Genomic DNA, 18,571 nt, shown 5'->3' with positions numbered 1-18,571 from the left:
TATATGAAATCATACGAAACAAGAACTAAACTATACTTACAAATAAAAACAAAATTAATACATTTGATAGTTTGGCAAAAACCTTCCCCATTATCCCGGATTGGTCGAAGGTACTTTCATCAAGTTCCATTTGATTAGCGTTTTTATGTTCTTCGTAGGGGAGTTGCTCAAGCTGCCCCGTGCAGAAGTCCAACTGTTCGGCAGGTGAGAGTTGTGAGAACTGCGTTGACGGGAAGTTTAAAAAGAAGTCCAACGGGTCAACAAGAGCAAGTTTTCTCCTTTGGGGTTTGTACGGTTGACACCACTGCGTGGGGGTGTGTGGTGAATCACATACTTCGTCTGAGAACTCACGAGATATACTCCTCCCACAACAAGACTCCATTGAGAGTTTAGATGCGGGTCTTCGTAATCCAACAGAAAGGTCACTAAGTGCTGGCGAGAGCATTTTTGGGGTTTCTCGAATTCGTGTGTTATCTGGGGTCTCGCTCATCTGTTTATCTTTTTCCCTTTGAGAGTTTCTAAACAGAGTACGAATTTTGATTTTTGCGTCATGGGGTTTTTCTTGTTCTGTCTTGTTAAATATTCCAATATTTCCCATTTCGTCGAATTGTGGAAATGTTTTCAAGTCGCTTTGATTGGCCAATTTTTCAAGTTCAAAAGACAAAAAGTCGAAAGAAACGGTTGGGAGAAGATCCTTGTTAAGCTGTTTGATGAATTCTTTAGTGACAGTAAGACGTGATCTCCTCATTTTAGACATGACCAGCTCTTCAAAGTGTTGTCCTATAGAGCATAAAGTTTCTTTTGAAAATGTATATAAGTCGTTGAAATAAAGTTTTTGAAAACGAATATACTTTTCAGTTAGTATCGAGTTCTTGGACTTTTTCTCTTCAAACTCAAAACCCACTTTATGTAACATATAAAGAAGGGCGTTGTTCAGTTCGGCTTCTTTGGATCGTTTCAGTTGTTTCAATGTCATACACTCTTCTTTGGCATGGCTGTAGGACATATTGTCTAATAATGTTGTCGAAAACAGTTTTAAGTCGTTTTGAGTGATTGTTTTGCCAGTTTCATGATGTTTCATTTCATTAATAAGAATCATTTTAATTGTGTGTTTCGCTTGTTTTGTCTTTCTAATTGTAATATCAAAACCACAATTCACAATAAAATACACCAAGGAGTTGGTTAACATCGTCTCTTCACTCCTAGACATTCTCTTTCGAAGTCGGAGTGCTTCGTTATTATAATGGTCCACCATATTAACAGAAACAGTTTAGCTTTTGTGTTTTAAATTTCCAACCATATTTGACAACTTCTTTTTTTATTTATAAAAGCATATTGCTTAAGGTTCTACAATATTCTTATATTTTGAAACAACTTCCAATGTGTTGGCAAATAAGTTTGTTGATTATAACATATTAAACATACTAATATCACTGTATCAATTAAAAGTAACAAGACAAGTCTTCATTGAATAATGCTGTTATTTTGAATTGTTGCTCAAAAATGCTCATACGGAATCGTATTTTTTTTTCAAATAAATTTTCAGGCAAACACAATAAAAATGAAAATAATAATCAGCCAAAACCATTTTGGTTCAGACTCTGAAAAAAAAAATTGTGAATTGCCGAAAACCTTTTTTAAATATTTTTTTTTAAATTTTTTTGTTTTTTATTACTTTTCATTTTTTAGTAAAGTTTTATTATTAGTTACTAGTCGTTATTTTCAGTTTTGTCAACTATTTGTGACTTTTTTTTAAATAATAAATAGAAAAATTGAGAAATTATTTAATCGAACTATAATTATAGTTTATTTTATTATAATTGATTCTTATTTTAGTGAATTGAAAGAATACCACAATCGAAACATCACGAAGCAAGAATGGTTAAGATTCGAATCATCATTTTTAATGTTTTTAAATTTGTTATTTTTGTAAATATTTTCACGTTTTTGGTACGAATAATAAACAGATAAAAGAGTTTCTTTGATTTTTTGAATAAAATGTTTTAACAATTTTTGTATCTTTGAGTAAAATAATTTCTTTAAAACACCAAGAAAATATTGAAAATACAATAACAATACGTATTACAAAAAATGACCTACAACTTGAATGTGTTGACGTTATCGTAGTTGGGGTGGAGAAGAGAAAAGCATTCATTACAGAGGAAAGCCGGATCTGTTGGTGTGAGTTCATCGCCAACGACTTGGTAGATTGGTTTGTTTGTTTCACAGATTGAACACCTTCGCGTTGCGCGCAGCTTTCTGTAAACGATTGCGGGGTACTTTGAAGTTGTGTCTGCTTGTGTTGGGATGCGTGCGTCAGCAAAGACAAAGTTATGTTCACAGTTATAGAGATGGCCAAAGAGACACGGCCTGTCGATTGTAATATTAATGTCACCAAGCTGCTTGTCGTCAACACATAGAGTCGGTCGTGCTGTCACAGCGTCCGTGTCAAATGTTCTGAAGTTGAGCCACTCGACAACATTTGTTTGGACCTCATCTTCCCAACACTTTTTTGTGAATATCACATTGTTGATATAAAACAGCCAGGGCCCACGTTTCTCAACATCATTCTGACACTCAAAACACTCCCGAAGCTCACTTATCCGATTTGTTGTTAGTACCTCACTCAATGCCTCAACCACGCGCCGCGTCGAATCAAATATTTTCACGGACAACACCCCCTCTTTTGCTTCACAAATTACTTTGTTTGGATTTGTCGAGTCGTAAGAAGTAGTTGGTGACTTGCTAAAGTGAAAAGGTGCTGGTGTCCTTGTGACAAGATATGCCACATCCTTCCTGGCTACAACATCACCGCTTTTGATTATGTCAAGTGTCTTTCCTATCTCAGTCGGTTCTTCATTGAGTTGTGTCGCCAACTTCTGTGGGAAGAGGGTGTCTATTGGCATCTCTGCAATCTTGTCCAAGTCAAACTCTTTAACCATGTTGCACGCTGCATTGACCAGTTCTTCACTTGTTGGTATTTTGAGTTGAGTTGTGTCGAGTGATTGTAGTGTACTCTCATCGACAAGAGTATTGTCTATCTCAGAAAGTTGTTGTACTGCGTCGTTGTAGATCTTTGGAAGCATTCGCGGATAAAATTGTTTGTTCAAAATTGTTGCGTTTTGTGGGGTGTCGCTCATCAACGCGATTTATTGGTTGTGAAATTTTTTATGTGTCACATATTTGAATTTGATAAATATTAAACCATTTATTAAACTATTAATGATACTATTAACAAATTTGACAAATTTTATAATATTAATTAAATATATTAATATTTGTTAATTATATTTTTTCTGTTTTCTTCTTTGCCAATATTTTTTAGTCTTTTAAGTTATTCAATACAAAAATTATTAAAACTAATAAAATTCATTCCGATATAAAATGGCTTAATACTGTAATTATTTCCCTATTTAATTGCTTATTTTGATCCATTAAAAAATGTAATACTATTAAGTCTAGTTTATTTAGAACTACACAACAGTTGTGTAGTCTTTTGTGTTAGAATTGAAACTTGACGAATAAATTAGTTTTGAATTCCACACTGTTTTCTGGTGGGTTTGTTCTTCTTGACATCGAAGTAAGTAGTGAAGTTACCACCCTGATTAGAGATAGAGAACGATACACCCCCAGTTGGGTAGTGGATTAAGATTTCGTCGTTGACGATGATTGCCTTCGAGAATTTATCAGTGACTGTTGGGTTACAGTTTTGTGTCAAATAGATCTTCTTCGAGTAAGTGTTCATGTTAGTGACTGCAACTTCTGTTGGGTGTTTATACAAGTTACCAGCACCGCATGAGATGACGGAGACAGTTGGTTTCAAAGCCAAAAGCCATTCGGCGTTATTTGAATGGGACGACCCGTGGTGGTTAGCGTGATACGCGTCGACTTCTCCGACGACGTCCTTATAGACTGATTCGATGTTATGGTACATATACTTAAACTCCGATTTCGAATTCTCGCCGTCCAAATCGCCGGAGGTTGAATAGACGAAATTTCCATATTGAATTCTTAAAGAGATTGAATAGTCGTTCTCCGATGGGGCATACGTCTCATTTCTATGATCCCCAGTCAATGGGTTTCCTTCATATTTAACACCTCTGGCATCAGAAACGACTATCTCGACATCAGCTCCTTCATCAGGAGGTGTAATCATCTTATAACACGGGACTGCTATCTTTCGAATTGGTTGGACTTTAGTCTGTAATAACGTGTTTGTCGAATAACATATCCATTTAATAGCAGGACCAGATACTGTTCCAGCATTGTGCCAATCAATATCATCTTCAACAGAACATTCAGTCTTCCCAGCTTTCATGGCACCGGAATCTCTATCAACAAATTTACCAAAGGAGATCCCAGCAGTCTCCATTAAATACCAAAACCCATTTTTAAATGGAACACCAAGATGATCCATATGAAGATGTGTTAACACAGCTACATCAACATAACTCTTACCAAGTATGGCTTTGATTCGTTCTGCAATAATTTTACAATTCATCGACCCTGTTTTCACTTCACCAGCATCTACTAAGATGGAGTAACCAGAGGGAAATACTATTAACTGGGAGTCGGCTTGACCAACATTAAAGACGTGGATGTCTAAGCCTTTTGCGGCATCAGACACACTCAACAGACTTAGCACTAGCAAAGCTAACATGACACTTTTAAAGTTGGCCGTGTTTTTATTTGCGGAGTAAAAACAAGAATTGAAAGGAAACGGTCGAATTTATTAGAAAAGAGAAGCATGGAGGATTTTGTTCTTAATTTTGTTTTTTTTTGAGAAATTTTCTGCTCTTCACTCTTTGAAAGTGTTTTGTCTCTCGGCTTAACCCTTATTCTTTGGGTTGTAAAGGCTTTTTAATAAGTAAAAGTATTCATCAAAGAAAAGTGATTAATTATGACTGAAAAAAATGTGGATTAAAGCGGGAAACTCGACAGATTTGATGATGTCGTTCTTTCTTTTAACCACCTTTTTGGAAAAGACTGTTTTTAGAAAGGTTGAATATAGTTGATTAAATAGTTATATATGGTTAGATTGTTCAAAGAATAACAATAAGTCTTATTTTTATCTTTTATTGAAAACGTCAAAAATGCAATATGGTAATACTATTTTAAAAATATAATTTAAATATAAATTCTTATTTAATATAATTGAAATCAATGAATCAAATGATAATTTTGCCTTTATTGGAGTTCAATAAATAATTTTATTTTTGCAGTTTAATACCACTAATGTCAAAATAAAATTTAATTACTTAAAAACATAATAAATATAACTAAAATTTCTTTCACAAAAGTCAAATAACATTATTATTACCACTTATCAATATTTGCCCTTTTTAATTTTAAATTATCAAAAAATAATTAATTTATTACAGACCCCAGAAAAACCGACCGGCAAACTATAAAAATGGTTTCTGAAAACTATTTAATAGTTTTTTCAATAAAAATTTTGAAAAAAAAGACAAAAAACAAAAAAACTATAATATACTATAAATTATTCTATGCCGGTATGTTTTTCTGGGATCTGTATTTGATATTTTTTCATAATTTTGAACTTTTGTATTGTCTTAAAAAAACATTGAAATATTTAACCAATTTAATAATATTCAATATAAATCAAAATGTATTTTTATTTTCTTATTTATAATTAAAATTTTAATAAACTATTTATTTAATGAACTATTGATAATTAAAATAATAACAAAAAAACAAAGTAAAAAAATATCAAAAATAAAAAAACAAGAAACAGAAAACTATGTTGTAGTAATAAAATATAGTAAATAAACTAAATAGTTATAATTATCGTTATGAATTTAGATATATTTAATTTAGATATGATATTTTTTTATATTTGTGGTTACTACATTTGTTTGTTCGGTTAAAATGAACGAGATCAGATGAATAATTAAAAATAATGACAAAAAATAAGAGGATAATTTGGAAACATTTTCTATTGTGTAATAAAATGAGTTTTCTGCCAAGGGATTAAAAATCATTTTTTCGTTTAAAACCCCCAAAAAAAAGAGAAAAAAAAAGATTGCACAATAAAAAACTGTATTTCTCATCTAAAAACATAAATAAACAAAAAGTGCAAATTCAACACAATTGAACCATTTTGAAGGTTTTATTATATATTATACAAATAGTTCCCACCACTTTTTTGTATATGCTTTCTTGTGACCAAATAAATCAATCTCGTATTGAAGCTGAAAGTTAGTCAAAAAATTATGAAGGTCACCAAAAGATCAAAGTTTAATTATAATATCTATTATAAAATACTACTAAGAACTTGTTGAAAAATACGATGATTAATTTGCCGTTCAATATACAAAACTCAACGAAATTGATTTTCTAAATTTAAATCTCTACTAAAACGATACAGTTTTAACCACACAATAACTATTAAATAACTAGAATGAATGGTACATAAACGACAAATGCCAAAGTGATTCGCAAAACTTCGTTAGACTTCAAAACTATGATGCCACCATTTCCCGAATTTTACAGCACATCAGTGGGAAGGACCACTCCGAGAAAATTCCAATGAAAAAAATTCGAAAGACAAATTGCGAAGGAAGCTGGGCGAACGTTCGAGCAACACGAGGAATCTTCTGTGTAACCGAACAATTTTTTTTTAATGAACGAAAATAAATGGAACGAAAACGAATGACAAAACCAAAGAAAGAACGAAAGAGAAGTGAGTCTTAGCCTTTAGAAGAAACTCACAATACTAAGTTATACTCAACATACATGGCGCAGTGCACCTATGCATTCCCTTACTCGAAGTCAATGAGTGCTTTCACCAAAATCAAAAACCCCGATAATTACACCGTCATCTCCTCACCTATTACAAACACCTTCGTTAAGTCACAAGCCATCCAAAGTGACTTCGGCTCTTCAAATACCGACGACAACTCGTCCAGAACTTGGACGGAAAAAGCAACAAAGTACGTCCTTCTGAAATACTTTTACTGGAGATACACCGAACCGTCAGTCATGTCACTCCATGAGACTTATAAGACTATAGCCGCTAGTGTAGCCCTTGACTTGGGTATCACTAAAACATCGACACAGATCAGAGACAAAATCAATAACATTAAGAGTGGGTATAAAAAGGATCAAAAGGGTCTTTCTGACTCCTTTGGCAAAGATGTGCTTTCACTTAAATACATCTCGCCCGCTATCTACGATGTCATGGACAAATATTTCGATGAACAAAAGGCGAAATCACATATGGATATCCTCTCCGATATTAATATGGACATATATGCCCTCTCTCACTAATGACTTTGTTGTCTCTGCTAAATATCATTAAATATGTTTGTAGTTAATTTGTAGTAATTTTTAGTTTCATCGGTTTCATCAAACTTTCTAATAAATTATTTATAATTTTTTAAACTATTTTATCGTTGAAAAAAAAACTATAAATTAAACTATTTTTTTAATTTAAATATAGTTGATTTCTTGTATTCAAAAATACACTCCAATCATTAAATTATTATTAATTATTATAACTTTATAAATATGTTAAAGTTTACTATATTAAATGCTATACTTTATACTATAATTAAAACTATAGTTTATATTATAAATAAACAGACATACAACGGAACATAAATTCTGTCCCGATATTTTGCGTTAAAAGACCCTAAATTGTTTAATAAATGATCAAATTGAAACAATCCGTTGTTCCACGTCATGCAACTAAAAATTTTGCAGTAGATTTATAAACCTCAAAAAACTTGAAAAAGCAGAGATGTTACTTCTTTTACTTGCAACACTTTCAACAGCCCATTTCTTTGGAGACGCGCCAATCTTCATGCCAACGAAAAAGGATCTCCCCGCATTGGAGTCTTCGACTTCAGCAACTATTTTAATGTTATACGCCCCATGGTGTGGTCACTGCAAACACCTAGCGCCCGAATTTGCCGCTGCAGCCAAAGAAGTGAATGGGAAGGCCATATTTGCAGCTGTAGACTGTGAAGTAGAGAAAGAGATATGTGGGCAATTTGGGGTCCAAGGGTTCCCCACCGTCAAATTGTTTTCTGCACAGAAAACACATAGCAAACGAACACCAAAGGATTATAATGGGCCAAGAGAGGCTAAAGCTATTATAGGGACTATGTATGATATGATACCCGATTGGGTCAATAAACTCCCCGAGAAGTTTGAGACGGAGAACAACGTCATTTTGTTCTCGGACAAACCAAAGAGAACGTTGATGTTGAAATCCCTCGCAATGCACTTTGCGGGAGTCTTGAACTTTTACGACGCACAAAAAGAGAACGAAGAGGCCGTTAAGAGATTTGGAGTGACGGAGTACCCATCCCTCTTTGTAGAGGTCAAAGGCGAAATTAAGAAGTATGAAGGAAAGCTCGAAATGAACGCAATCATGGCGTTCTTGTCACAATACACTGATCAGAAGTTTGAGGCACCAACAGAAGAGGAAGCGCCAAATAAAGAGGAAAAGGCCCCTGAAGTGCCATTCATTAATTTGCACGTGGAAGACAATGAAATGTTTAATAAACACTGTGGAGGAAAGGCATGCATGTTACTCATCTTTGGCGACGAGGTCGATAGCGAAATGGCTGATACAGTTGCAGAGAATTTGAAAGACAAGATGCACGTCACTTCATTCCACTGCGCGGAACAAAGCGAAGTGTGCAAGAAGTTGAACGTCTTCTTCGATACTCCAACTGCTATTATCTACGTCCCTCAGAGAAGTAGAATCGTTCGATTCGTCGGTGGATTCGATGTCGAAGACGTCACGAAATTTGGAAAGGAGGCTTTACTTGGGAAATCTGGAAGAATTGAAATGTTGAAAGAATTCCCAGCTTTCATGGATAGAGTCAAGGAACCTTATGTGAAACCAGTCATCAAAGAGGAGCTCTAATTTTATTTTTTTAGTTCGGTTTAACTATATTAATAGATTTTTTCAATCATATGTTTATACTATAAGTATTAGTAATAATTTTTTATAGAATATAATTATCAAAAGGTATAATTTGGTTATTTAGTTTAATATATTTTTGGATAATTATAATTTATAAAATTAACTATTTTTATTAACTATATAGTTAATTGATAAATAATTATAAAGTCTGTCTAAAAACGTTGTCCATTTGACAAAAATTTACACAAAATAAGTTCAAAAAAATGGGAATTAGAAAATAATGATCAAATCCCGGAAAAATTATGAAACAATGGTTTGGGAGTGTTTTGAATTGTTTCCCGAAATATTACGGTTTTAATGGTCCAAAAATGCCCAGACAACGTGAGAGTGAACAACTTTTTTAGACTGACTTTAGAATCAATATGAAATTATTTTTAAAGAAATTAAAGAAAAACAAATGCAACGTTTTTACTTAGTTTTATCATTTGCTTTTATAATTAACCAAAAATGCAACAAATTATATTATTAATATTTTATATTAGACAAAAAACTATTAATAGAAGGTTTGTTTTTGATTCTCGTTTTTTTATCGGCACAAAACTCTTGTTCATTATTTTTCAATACCTCTTATAGCCTTTTGTTTCCACCATCCGATTATCTTCTAAATACTTCGCTCGTTTTAGAAAATTTTTAAATCCATTTAGTAATGTGACAAAAATTAAAATTTCCCGAATTTTTACATAAAATGATACTAATATAATTATTTTTTGGAAGGGTTTCATCTAAAGTTTTTTCGATGATAGGAAGTGTCTCCCAAACAGCAGCTGAACTATAATTAAATTAAAATATAATACCACGTAATAGTTTCTCACTTTTTTCAAACGACCGAATGAAAGACCGAAAAGAAATTAAGAAGTTTCATCTGTAAAAAACAATGTCCGATGTAGCACGCCCAATGGCACTACCCTACTTTCGATTCAACGGGTTGTGTCCAACAATCCATTTCGAGCGCGTGGTCCGCAAGAGGGTGACGGTGCCGCGGGATGAGAACCCCATCATGGCCGATCCAAAGTTCATCGAGTCGCACAAAAAGGACTTTTTGGGTAAAGAGGCACCCGACCTGAGACATAACTCCACTGAGAGAATTGTACCGATTGACTCGCACAACTCGCAGTGAGACATTGTTTTTGTTATTAATTTAGTCTGTTTTATATCCACTTTCCGTCTTGACTTCGAGTTTTGTTGTTTCTCATTCCAACATAATTGAGTTTCTAATTGTTTCTTATTAAATTACTATTTTATAATTATTTTTTTTGCACAGGACTTTAATATAAAGAATTGGTAATTGTGAAGTTAATTTAAATTTTTGACCCGTCACATAGTGACACATAAATACCCAAGTGTGTTTTGTGGTTTACACACTTTTGTTTGGATATTGTAATACAGTTTAGAAATATCAATTCGATATTCTGTTTAATATATCGAATGTCAGTGATGCAATGATTTTTGAGTTTGTCGTATAATTCTTTAAGTTTATTATTATATAATCATTACTAAAATATTTTCAAAAAACAACGTTTTATAACAGATTTTATAATAATCATATTCATTATAAAACGAGTTCGTTCATTTTAAGATAAACGTTATTTTGATCATTTTAAATAAGTTTTGATCATTGTGCTTAAAACGTGGCGGTAGTAATGAAATTAACATTTTTATAAAAAAATTATGAATATCCAATCAGTATCAAAAATGGTAATTTGTCAACTTAATTTTTATTGATGTATGTTACCATGTTGTTTAGTTGGGGCTATTATACACCAAAACTGGGGTAATTAGAATAAATTTTTACTAAATGGTAACAAACAATACTAATTAAACAGTTTGAATAATAAAATTTGTTTATTTGGAATTATGAATATTACGATATAGAATTGTTAAACATTTTAAAAAAATAATCAACTTGTTTGACGACAAATTGGTTTATTTATTTATTTTGGGAATCATATTAATTAACTCAACTGATTGAGGAAAAACACGTCTATGAACAAAAGACAATGAAATATCAAAATTAGTAAATTGTTCTTACCATTTGAATCGTTGTATTCGTGTTATTTTTTATGATTATTATTTAATTAATCAATTTATAAAAAAAATTACAGTCATGCGAAAAAGCTGTCGCGTTTGGAAAAACCTGTCTCGGGTGGTAATGAACTATTCTAGTACTATAAACAAATGATCTGAAATAGAAAATGTTATTTGGAAATGCCGAATATTTTTATTCGATTTTTGTGAAATGACCCTGCAAATAAATCGAATAGAAGCTATACTGTATAGTAAGTAATTATAAATTTACTATAAAATATTTTTTCAAGACAGGTTTTTCCAAACGCGACAGCTTTTTCGCATGACTGTAATTGTGGTTTAATATTTAAAAACAAAATACTAATAAAGAACCTTTTTATACCTTTTCAAGTCAAAATTTTTGAATTTCAACAAAATTAATAAAGTTTTTGAATTAACAAGTAGAGTATGGTTTAAAACGCAATTGGTTTTGGTAATACAATGTAACGTATGAAAGAGGTTGGGTTTGGAACTATATACTTTTAAATGAAAAATTATAAAAAATAAACTTGTTTACATTAGAGATCTCTCCTGAGCCAAAGAAAATATGACACAATTATATTTTTCAAATGTTTGATAGTTGTTAATAACAAATAGTTTTGTATTTTATTTTTTTTAAATCAAATTCAGACGTCATAATATTAACAAATGATCGTTCATAAATGTAGACTAAAAAAGACTTTTTTAAACTATCTGTTGTTGGAGAGGCGAGTACTATAATGATAATTTAATTGTTATAATGTAGTGATTATTTATTTGGGAGTCGACAAGAACCAATTCAATACAACACAACTTTAACAAACATTTTATTTTAAAACAACAAAACAGCCTATCTTTATAATAAACATCAAAAATAGCTGATATTCAAATCAATATAATAATAATTCAAAATTAATTGAGATTAAAACTAAAATAATAGTTTTAAAAAGTTGTTTATTTAAAAAAAGACTCTATTTTAAAAAATTCATTAAATCAATATGTTTTAAATATTCCTTTTTGATTTAAAAAATGAATAAAATCATACAAATTTGAGTGTTTTTATTCATTTTTTAAATCAAAAAGGAATATCCAAATCAGTTTTGTGGATCATACTTTTGTTGACTCTCATCAACTACATTAAACTAATAAATATTTAAAATTAGACTTCAATTATTCATCAAAAATATTGGTCAAAAAAGACTAATTAAAAAGGAATCAATTTTAAAATTTTCTTAACAATATATTTATTAAATACAGTTGCTAATTCTATATATTTTATAGTAACTATATAATTGTTTAATAGTAATATTATTGTTTTTGTAATATTTTCATAAATTATTTATTCAACCAGTTTTGCCAGTAAAGTTGTTTTGACCATTTTTTAGTTGTTTTTTGAACCACCAAAAAACACCTTCTTGTTCAAATAATAAGAATTGTTAGGTCATACTATTTAATTCTTTAATTTCCAGGTGAAGTGGAATTAGAAAAAAATAAGAAGAGTACTTTTTAAATTGATTTATTGTGCAGATCTCAAAGGGAAATTAATTAATCTTCTAATTAAGTCTTTGAAAACACAAACGGAAAGTTCGCAAATACTAAGTTGTTGTTATAGAGTCCACTCATTATGTTATAAAAAGACTGGATTATTAAAACAAAGAAATGAAGTGGTAAAAAAAAGTAATTTGTGCGTCGAGGGTAGTAAAAGTCTATTATTTAGAATAAAACGGCTACTAAAGAATTCCTAGTAAACAGTTTATTTTCAAATAGTTCCAGCTGTTCATTTAAATTTTTTTCACTTAATACGAATATTCGCCCAATCAAATAATTTTTAAACATTTTGAAAACCACCTTAATGAGAAACCGAAAACATTTTATATCATATTTATACATGACATTCATCTTGTTTATCATAAATATGTTCAACACGCAAAGGGACAACTATACAATTCTCAAACGATCTTCCCAGGAAAAGACACTTGATGCAGTTTCTTATCAAGCAGAAGTCCAAAACATTATCATATTATACTTATGCCAATTTACTGAACTCTCAGTCAGAAAGCCAAGTAAACAAGCACGTATCACGACTCAGTTCCAAAAAGTCAAGACAATTAGAATTGGCGACGAAATTATTGATTTCCAAAAGGTTGTCAAAAAGAGGTGTGAAATTATTGAACATATTATGCTCAAACAAAACGTGAAAAGGGAAACAATTAAAAAACGACTTCAAGCTATTAAAAGAAGAGAAGCTTACCACTTACTGGAAGATTTCTTGTTTATGTTTGGTATTGTAATTGTTGGTGGAAAAGATGAAAGAGACGGCTTGGTTGGATATGTGAAAATTGTAAATATCTTCGACTCTTCTGTTATGTGTGAGGGTCAACCCTTGAGAGAATTGGGGAGTAAAATAAGCAAACACATCAACTCCTTTGTCGTAGGGGATAATTCGACGTTTCTCAACAGTTGTTTCAAATTCTTTTGAACTTAATTTATTTGTTATTTTGTTGACTTCTGTTGTCAGTAATATGGTTCGAAAACTTTGTTTTCTTTAAATGTGCAATTCATTTTAAATGGAACATAAAAGTGGTTTGAAAATACAACCAATTAAATTAATAACAAATCAATGGAATACTCTCACATCTGCCTTAGATGAACATCTAGTAACTTCCCTTCAAATTTCACTTCGCCAATCTTCTTTCCCTCAAGGACTGAATATGCCATTTTTTCATATAATCGGAAAAACAGAAACAAGGCACACATTGTCGTGATAAAAAAGATTTCTTCTGATGCAAAGTATGGTGAGAGGACATCACACATTCTTTGATCATAGGCAGAATACATAACCAATCCACTCATAAATATAAAGAGTGATCCCGTGACGATTATGGTTAATACAATTTTCTTCTTTGATATAAATATGTTAAAGAGCAAAAAGCCAAGAGAGATCAAGATTGGAACAAAGGTAAGCATTAAATAAAAGATTTCAAACACAATACCCGATGTTAAAAACGTGATCATTTCAAGAATAAATGAAACGAAAGGTAAGATTGAAAATACAATCCACCTCACCCAATTCGGTACCTTAAGAAAATACATGTGATGTATTTCAATAGAAGACACATTCAACATTGAAAATACAAAAGCGTCCAAAAGGAGCATCTCTAGTAAAACAGCAAAGGAAGTACTTGCTTTGCTTGGGTCAATAAAAAGTACCCGATCTAAAAATACCGAACAATACCACAATCCAAGCAAGAGGTACATCACAACCAAATCAAACCTTCCACCTATCAACTTACAGAATCTCGAATGAACCGACCACGCTAAGTCAAAACTAAGAATTGTTGAGAAAAAACAAATAACCATCATAGCTGGTCTTCTGAACACCATTCCAAGAATTTCCCAATCTTGACTACATTCTGATTCAAATGGATGTCCAATCATTTGACAGAATATAAAACCGCTTCGACCACACAAAAAGGTCGTCATCTTTCTTTCCAAGTTTCTCTATTTCCCAAATTTCTCTAATTCCAAGAAAACAGTGTCTATTCTATTTTAAGAACGGACTCTTTACTTGACAAATTCCAAAGTTATAATTACTTTTATCATTTAATTTATTGTAGTTTCAATGGGGCAAACCAACAGAAAACGACCACGGACTTAGATACCATCAGGGAACTTTTGTTGCCAATTCCATGCGTCTTCGCACATCTCATCAAGCCCCATCTCAGCCTTCCATCCAAACTCTTTTTCGGCCTTTTTGCACTCCGCGTATATTGCAGGAACATCTCCAGGGCGTTTCTCAACAACTTGGTATTCTATCTTTCTTCCGGATGCCTTCTCCATAGCGTGAATGACTTCAAGAACAGTGAACCCTTCTCCACGAGACAAGTTATACGCATTTGTCCCTGTTTTGTTGTTGAGGATTTTAAGAGCGGCAACATGCCCTTTAGCGACATCAACAACATGCAGATAGTCTCTGATACATGTTCCGTCTCGTGTGTTGTAATCGCCACCGTACACTTTTAAAGATGAAATTTTCCCAACAAGATATTTGGTGATGATTGGCACCAAATTGATTGGTATACCCCGAGGGTTCTCTCCAATTAACCCACTCTTGTGTGCGCCAATGGGGTTGAAATATCTTAAAAGAACTACTGAAGCATCGGGATGCACCTTTGAAAAGTCAGTCAATATTTGCTCGGTCATAGCTTTGGTGTGACCATATGGATTTGTTGGTTTCTGAAGGGGAGTGTCTTCGTTGACGGGTATTTGAAGTGGATTACCATAGACGGTCGAAGAAGATGAGAAAATGATTTTGAATATTTTGTGTCTCTCCATCGAGTCAAGCAAATTCATGAGACCATTTAAATTGTTTCGATAATAGGCTACTGGATGTGCTACAGATTCACATACAGCTTTTAAAGCTGCGAAATGGATGACGAAGTCGATGTTGTGTTTGTCGAGCACTTCATCAATCAGAGAAATGTCGAGAAGGTCGTAGTTGTAGAAAGTTATTCTACTTCTGTCAACTTTTGTGATTTGAAGAATGTGGTCAATGACTTTCTCAGAAGAATTACTTAAATTGTCGATGATGACAATGTCATAGTTCTGTTCAAGTAACTCAACAACTGTGTGGGAACCGATGAAACCAGTCCCTCCTGTCACTAATGCTGTTTGGTGTGTCATTTCTTATTCAAACTTTTCATAGTTCCCAAAAGAAAAAAATAATTGATACACTTTTGGGAAGTTTTGGTTTTAAAATATATATTATCAATTATAAATTAATGGTTTAAAATTGGGTTACAATTTATTACATTAAAAAAAACTTTATTAATATAATTTGTATTTAAAAAGAAATTATTTTTGTAAAAAAAACGAGTTTTTAATTTATTTTGAAAATAAAAAACCATCATATATAAATTATATAAATTAACAACTAAATCAAAAGAAACTAATAAAAATTTAATTTTAACTCGCCAACAACCCAATACTGCTCTTTTTAACAGTTTTTAAAAATTTGTCCCAAAACTGTTTAAATAATTTTGAAATATTATTAGGTGATTTTCCTGAAAAATAGATAAAAACAAATGATATAAAATTATCATAATAATATTATATTTATTTTTTATACCAAAAATCGTTTTGTGCATTTATTTTTAAAATAAAAATTTAAACGCAAAACAATACAAAAATTACAACCAAAATAATAAAGAGTTGGTGAAAAAAGTCGGCTTTAGCAAATTATAGTAAAATATAATATTTATTGTTATAAATTAAAAAATCATTTTCTATTATTTTATTAACATTAATTAAAAACAACAAAAAATAATTAAAAATACTTGTAGAACCAAACAATGGTTGAATTTTAAATTGACGTTAATAAAATTGATGTTCGGATTCATAACACAGTTATGTTTTTGTGGTTGTGTTACCCCACAAACAGTCAATTGCGACCACTTGATGTTTGTTTTCAAAATTGAAAATGTTGATTTAGTAAGTTTAAAAGAAAGCGAATTTGAAAGTTATCAAACTAATCATTTGATTTGTTATTTAATAAATACAACACAATTCAACAATAAAAAACTTAAATGTAGCATTTAGAAACAATTAACTTCTAACAACAAATTTGGACTTATAAATATATTAAAGAAGTCCACAAAACGCAGCGAATGTTAAAAAATGTCAATCATTCAATCCAGCCATTAATTGAATCAATTTGAATGTGAAAGTGTCAATATGTAAATTTAATTGAGATTGATTATGGTAGTAGCTTATAGTTTTAATATGTTCGATTTCAAGATTTAATTTCAATAAGGAGTTTTAATATCTAAATTGAATTTGTGTCCTACTCGAAGTTATATAAATTTTGATAATAATAAATACAAATATTAACAAACAAAAATGGTTGTTTATAATAAAATATAGTTAATCTTATCGAGATAGACTATTATCTGCCAACTATTAAAAAAGTATTCATAAAATCTAAAGACAATGATAAAAAGCACACATAACTAATGTGAAATTTGCTATTTTTTGTTTGACAAAACAAATAAATAATAATAGTCGTAATAAGTAAAAAACAAATTGGTTATGTTTAGAGAATGACGCAACTTGATAATTGTGGTTGTTATTAACATCGAGTAACGTGCTTCTGTGTCATGGTGAAAATGATAGAGTCGAAATAGTTGTAAAATATAATAACGATAAAACGATTTTATCATACATCGCTTTTACAGACAGTGATATTTCTGCAATTGATTATTCAGCAACCCAAATATAAAGAATAATAATAATAATTTTTCCTTATAATTGACAATATAAAGATAAATTATCGATTATATAAAACATAACAAAAATTACAATTATCACCTAAGAAATCAATAAAATAGTGTTTATAAACAAAGAAGTTTGGTTTTTTGTTGTTTGAAAAATCAAAAATATAGTTGTGGTTTACCTTATTCATTTTAAACACCCCTTTCAATATATTATTAAAAATGTGCTATTATATGCATCAACCTGTCAAGAGTCAACAACAAACAATTGGTTAAACAGTCCATATATTAGACAAGAAGTCAGACAATAATATAAAAAACATGTGGATTATATGTAATGGAGGGAAATTGTTATAAAAACAATAATATATTTAACACTAAAAATTGTTTTTAATGATTGCTTGTTATATTTTAAATTCTTTTAATAAAAACTCTTCAAGAGATTAGTCAAAATATGGTAATTATCAAGAAATAAAAAATGTATTATAGACGGAAAATTATTTTCAAAAATCTTGCTACATCGTATTGTCTGAAAATATACACAGTTAATATTATGGGTTCTTTGAAAAGTTTTTGTATTAAGACATAAAACTAATTATTTACATGTTTTTTATGTTTACATTAATTATCACCGATGTGTTCATGTTACTTTTACAATTTGTATTTTATTTTCAACTCAAAACCAATAATTTTTTATTGTTTTATGTATAAAAAATATATTTATTTGTTTTGTAATAAATGTTATTGCAATTTACCATTATTTCTTTTTGCCATTTTTTACGTTTTTGCCATTAATTTTTATTTTTATTTTATTTTTTTGTTTATTAGTTCACGATTTGAACTCGTTATTCCCTTTTCATTTTACTAAAATTGAACTACACTGTATAATATATTTTTTTTCAAAAAAACAAAAACACTGCTCTTTTTAACACTATTGGTTCGTTGGGGATTAGGTATGTCGGCGAGTTAAAAGTATAATTATTCCTTTTTGATTTAAAAAATGAATAAAAACACTCAAATTTGTATGATTTTATTCATTTTTTAAATCAAAAAGGAATATTTACAAGTTAACCTTAGAATGTCGAAACTAGATGAATTATATCATTTTTTTGTTGTTGTTTTTTGTAGAACAATTTTGTTTTTTTGGTAAAACCAATATTTAAAAATATTGGGGCAGACCTTTCCCACCCTCACCCCGTCTAAATATAGAATTTATTTACTATATTTTATAATTTTATAATTATAATTATAGTAAATGGGCGTTTTGGATAATATTAGGTCTGGTTCCCGAATCAAAAAA

At 30.6% G+C, this 18,571-nt stretch overlaps 7 protein-coding genes across 7 annotated transcripts; 3 read left to right on the top strand and 4 right to left on the bottom strand.

Annotated features, from left to right (window-relative positions):
- Positions 1-25: 25 nt before the first annotated feature.
- On the bottom strand, positions 26-1,255 carry EIN_097410 (hypothetical protein; the record flags this gene model as incomplete). Its single annotated transcript, XM_004254187.1, has 1 exon — positions 26-1,255. The coding sequence occupies one exon, from the start codon at positions 1,253-1,255 to the stop codon at positions 26-28; it is 1,230 nt and encodes a 409-aa protein (XP_004254235.1).
- An 841-nt stretch (positions 1,256-2,096) lies between these two features.
- On the bottom strand, positions 2,097-3,140 carry EIN_097400 (hypothetical protein; the record flags this gene model as incomplete). The annotated part of the gene is made up of 1 exon (XM_004254186.1): positions 2,097-3,140. One exon carries the CDS (start codon positions 3,138-3,140, stop codon positions 2,097-2,099), a length of 1,044 nt encoding a protein of 347 aa, XP_004254234.1.
- Positions 3,141-3,526: 386 nt separating this feature from the next.
- EIN_097390 (hypothetical protein) lies at positions 3,527-4,660 on the bottom strand (the record flags this gene model as incomplete). Its single annotated transcript, XM_004254185.1, has 1 exon — positions 3,527-4,660. One exon carries the CDS (start codon positions 4,658-4,660, stop codon positions 3,527-3,529), a length of 1,134 nt encoding a protein of 377 aa, XP_004254233.1.
- A 2,096-nt stretch (positions 4,661-6,756) lies between these two features.
- Positions 6,757-7,290, top strand: EIN_097380 (hypothetical protein; the record flags this gene model as incomplete). Its single annotated transcript, XM_004254184.1, has 1 exon — positions 6,757-7,290. One exon carries the CDS (start codon positions 6,757-6,759, stop codon positions 7,288-7,290), a length of 534 nt encoding a protein of 177 aa, XP_004254232.1.
- A 472-nt stretch (positions 7,291-7,762) lies between these two features.
- Positions 7,763-8,899, top strand: EIN_097370 (thioredoxin domain containing protein C13F5.05, putative; the record flags this gene model as incomplete). Its single annotated transcript, XM_004254183.1, has 1 exon — positions 7,763-8,899. The coding sequence occupies one exon, from the start codon at positions 7,763-7,765 to the stop codon at positions 8,897-8,899; it is 1,137 nt and encodes a 378-aa protein (XP_004254231.1).
- A 4,018-nt stretch (positions 8,900-12,917) lies between these two features.
- EIN_097360 (hypothetical protein) lies at positions 12,918-13,481 on the top strand (the record flags this gene model as incomplete). Its single annotated transcript, XM_004254182.1, has 1 exon — positions 12,918-13,481. The coding sequence occupies one exon, from the start codon at positions 12,918-12,920 to the stop codon at positions 13,479-13,481; it is 564 nt and encodes a 187-aa protein (XP_004254230.1).
- A 1,175-nt stretch (positions 13,482-14,656) lies between these two features.
- EIN_097350 (UDP-glucose 4-epimerase, putative) lies at positions 14,657-15,685 on the bottom strand (the record flags this gene model as incomplete). The annotated part of the gene is made up of 1 exon (XM_004254181.1): positions 14,657-15,685. One exon carries the CDS (start codon positions 15,683-15,685, stop codon positions 14,657-14,659), a length of 1,029 nt encoding a protein of 342 aa, XP_004254229.1.
- Positions 15,686-18,571: the final 2,886 nt, after the last annotated feature.

This window comes from Entamoeba invadens (genome assembly GCF_000330505.1).
Source record: "Entamoeba invadens IP1 unplaced genomic scaffold scaff_1105074725199, whole genome shotgun sequence".
NCBI classification, from domain to species: Eukaryota; Evosea; order Mastigamoebida; family Endamoebidae; genus Entamoeba; species Entamoeba invadens.
This window is presented reverse-complemented; position numbering and strand designations above follow the sequence as displayed.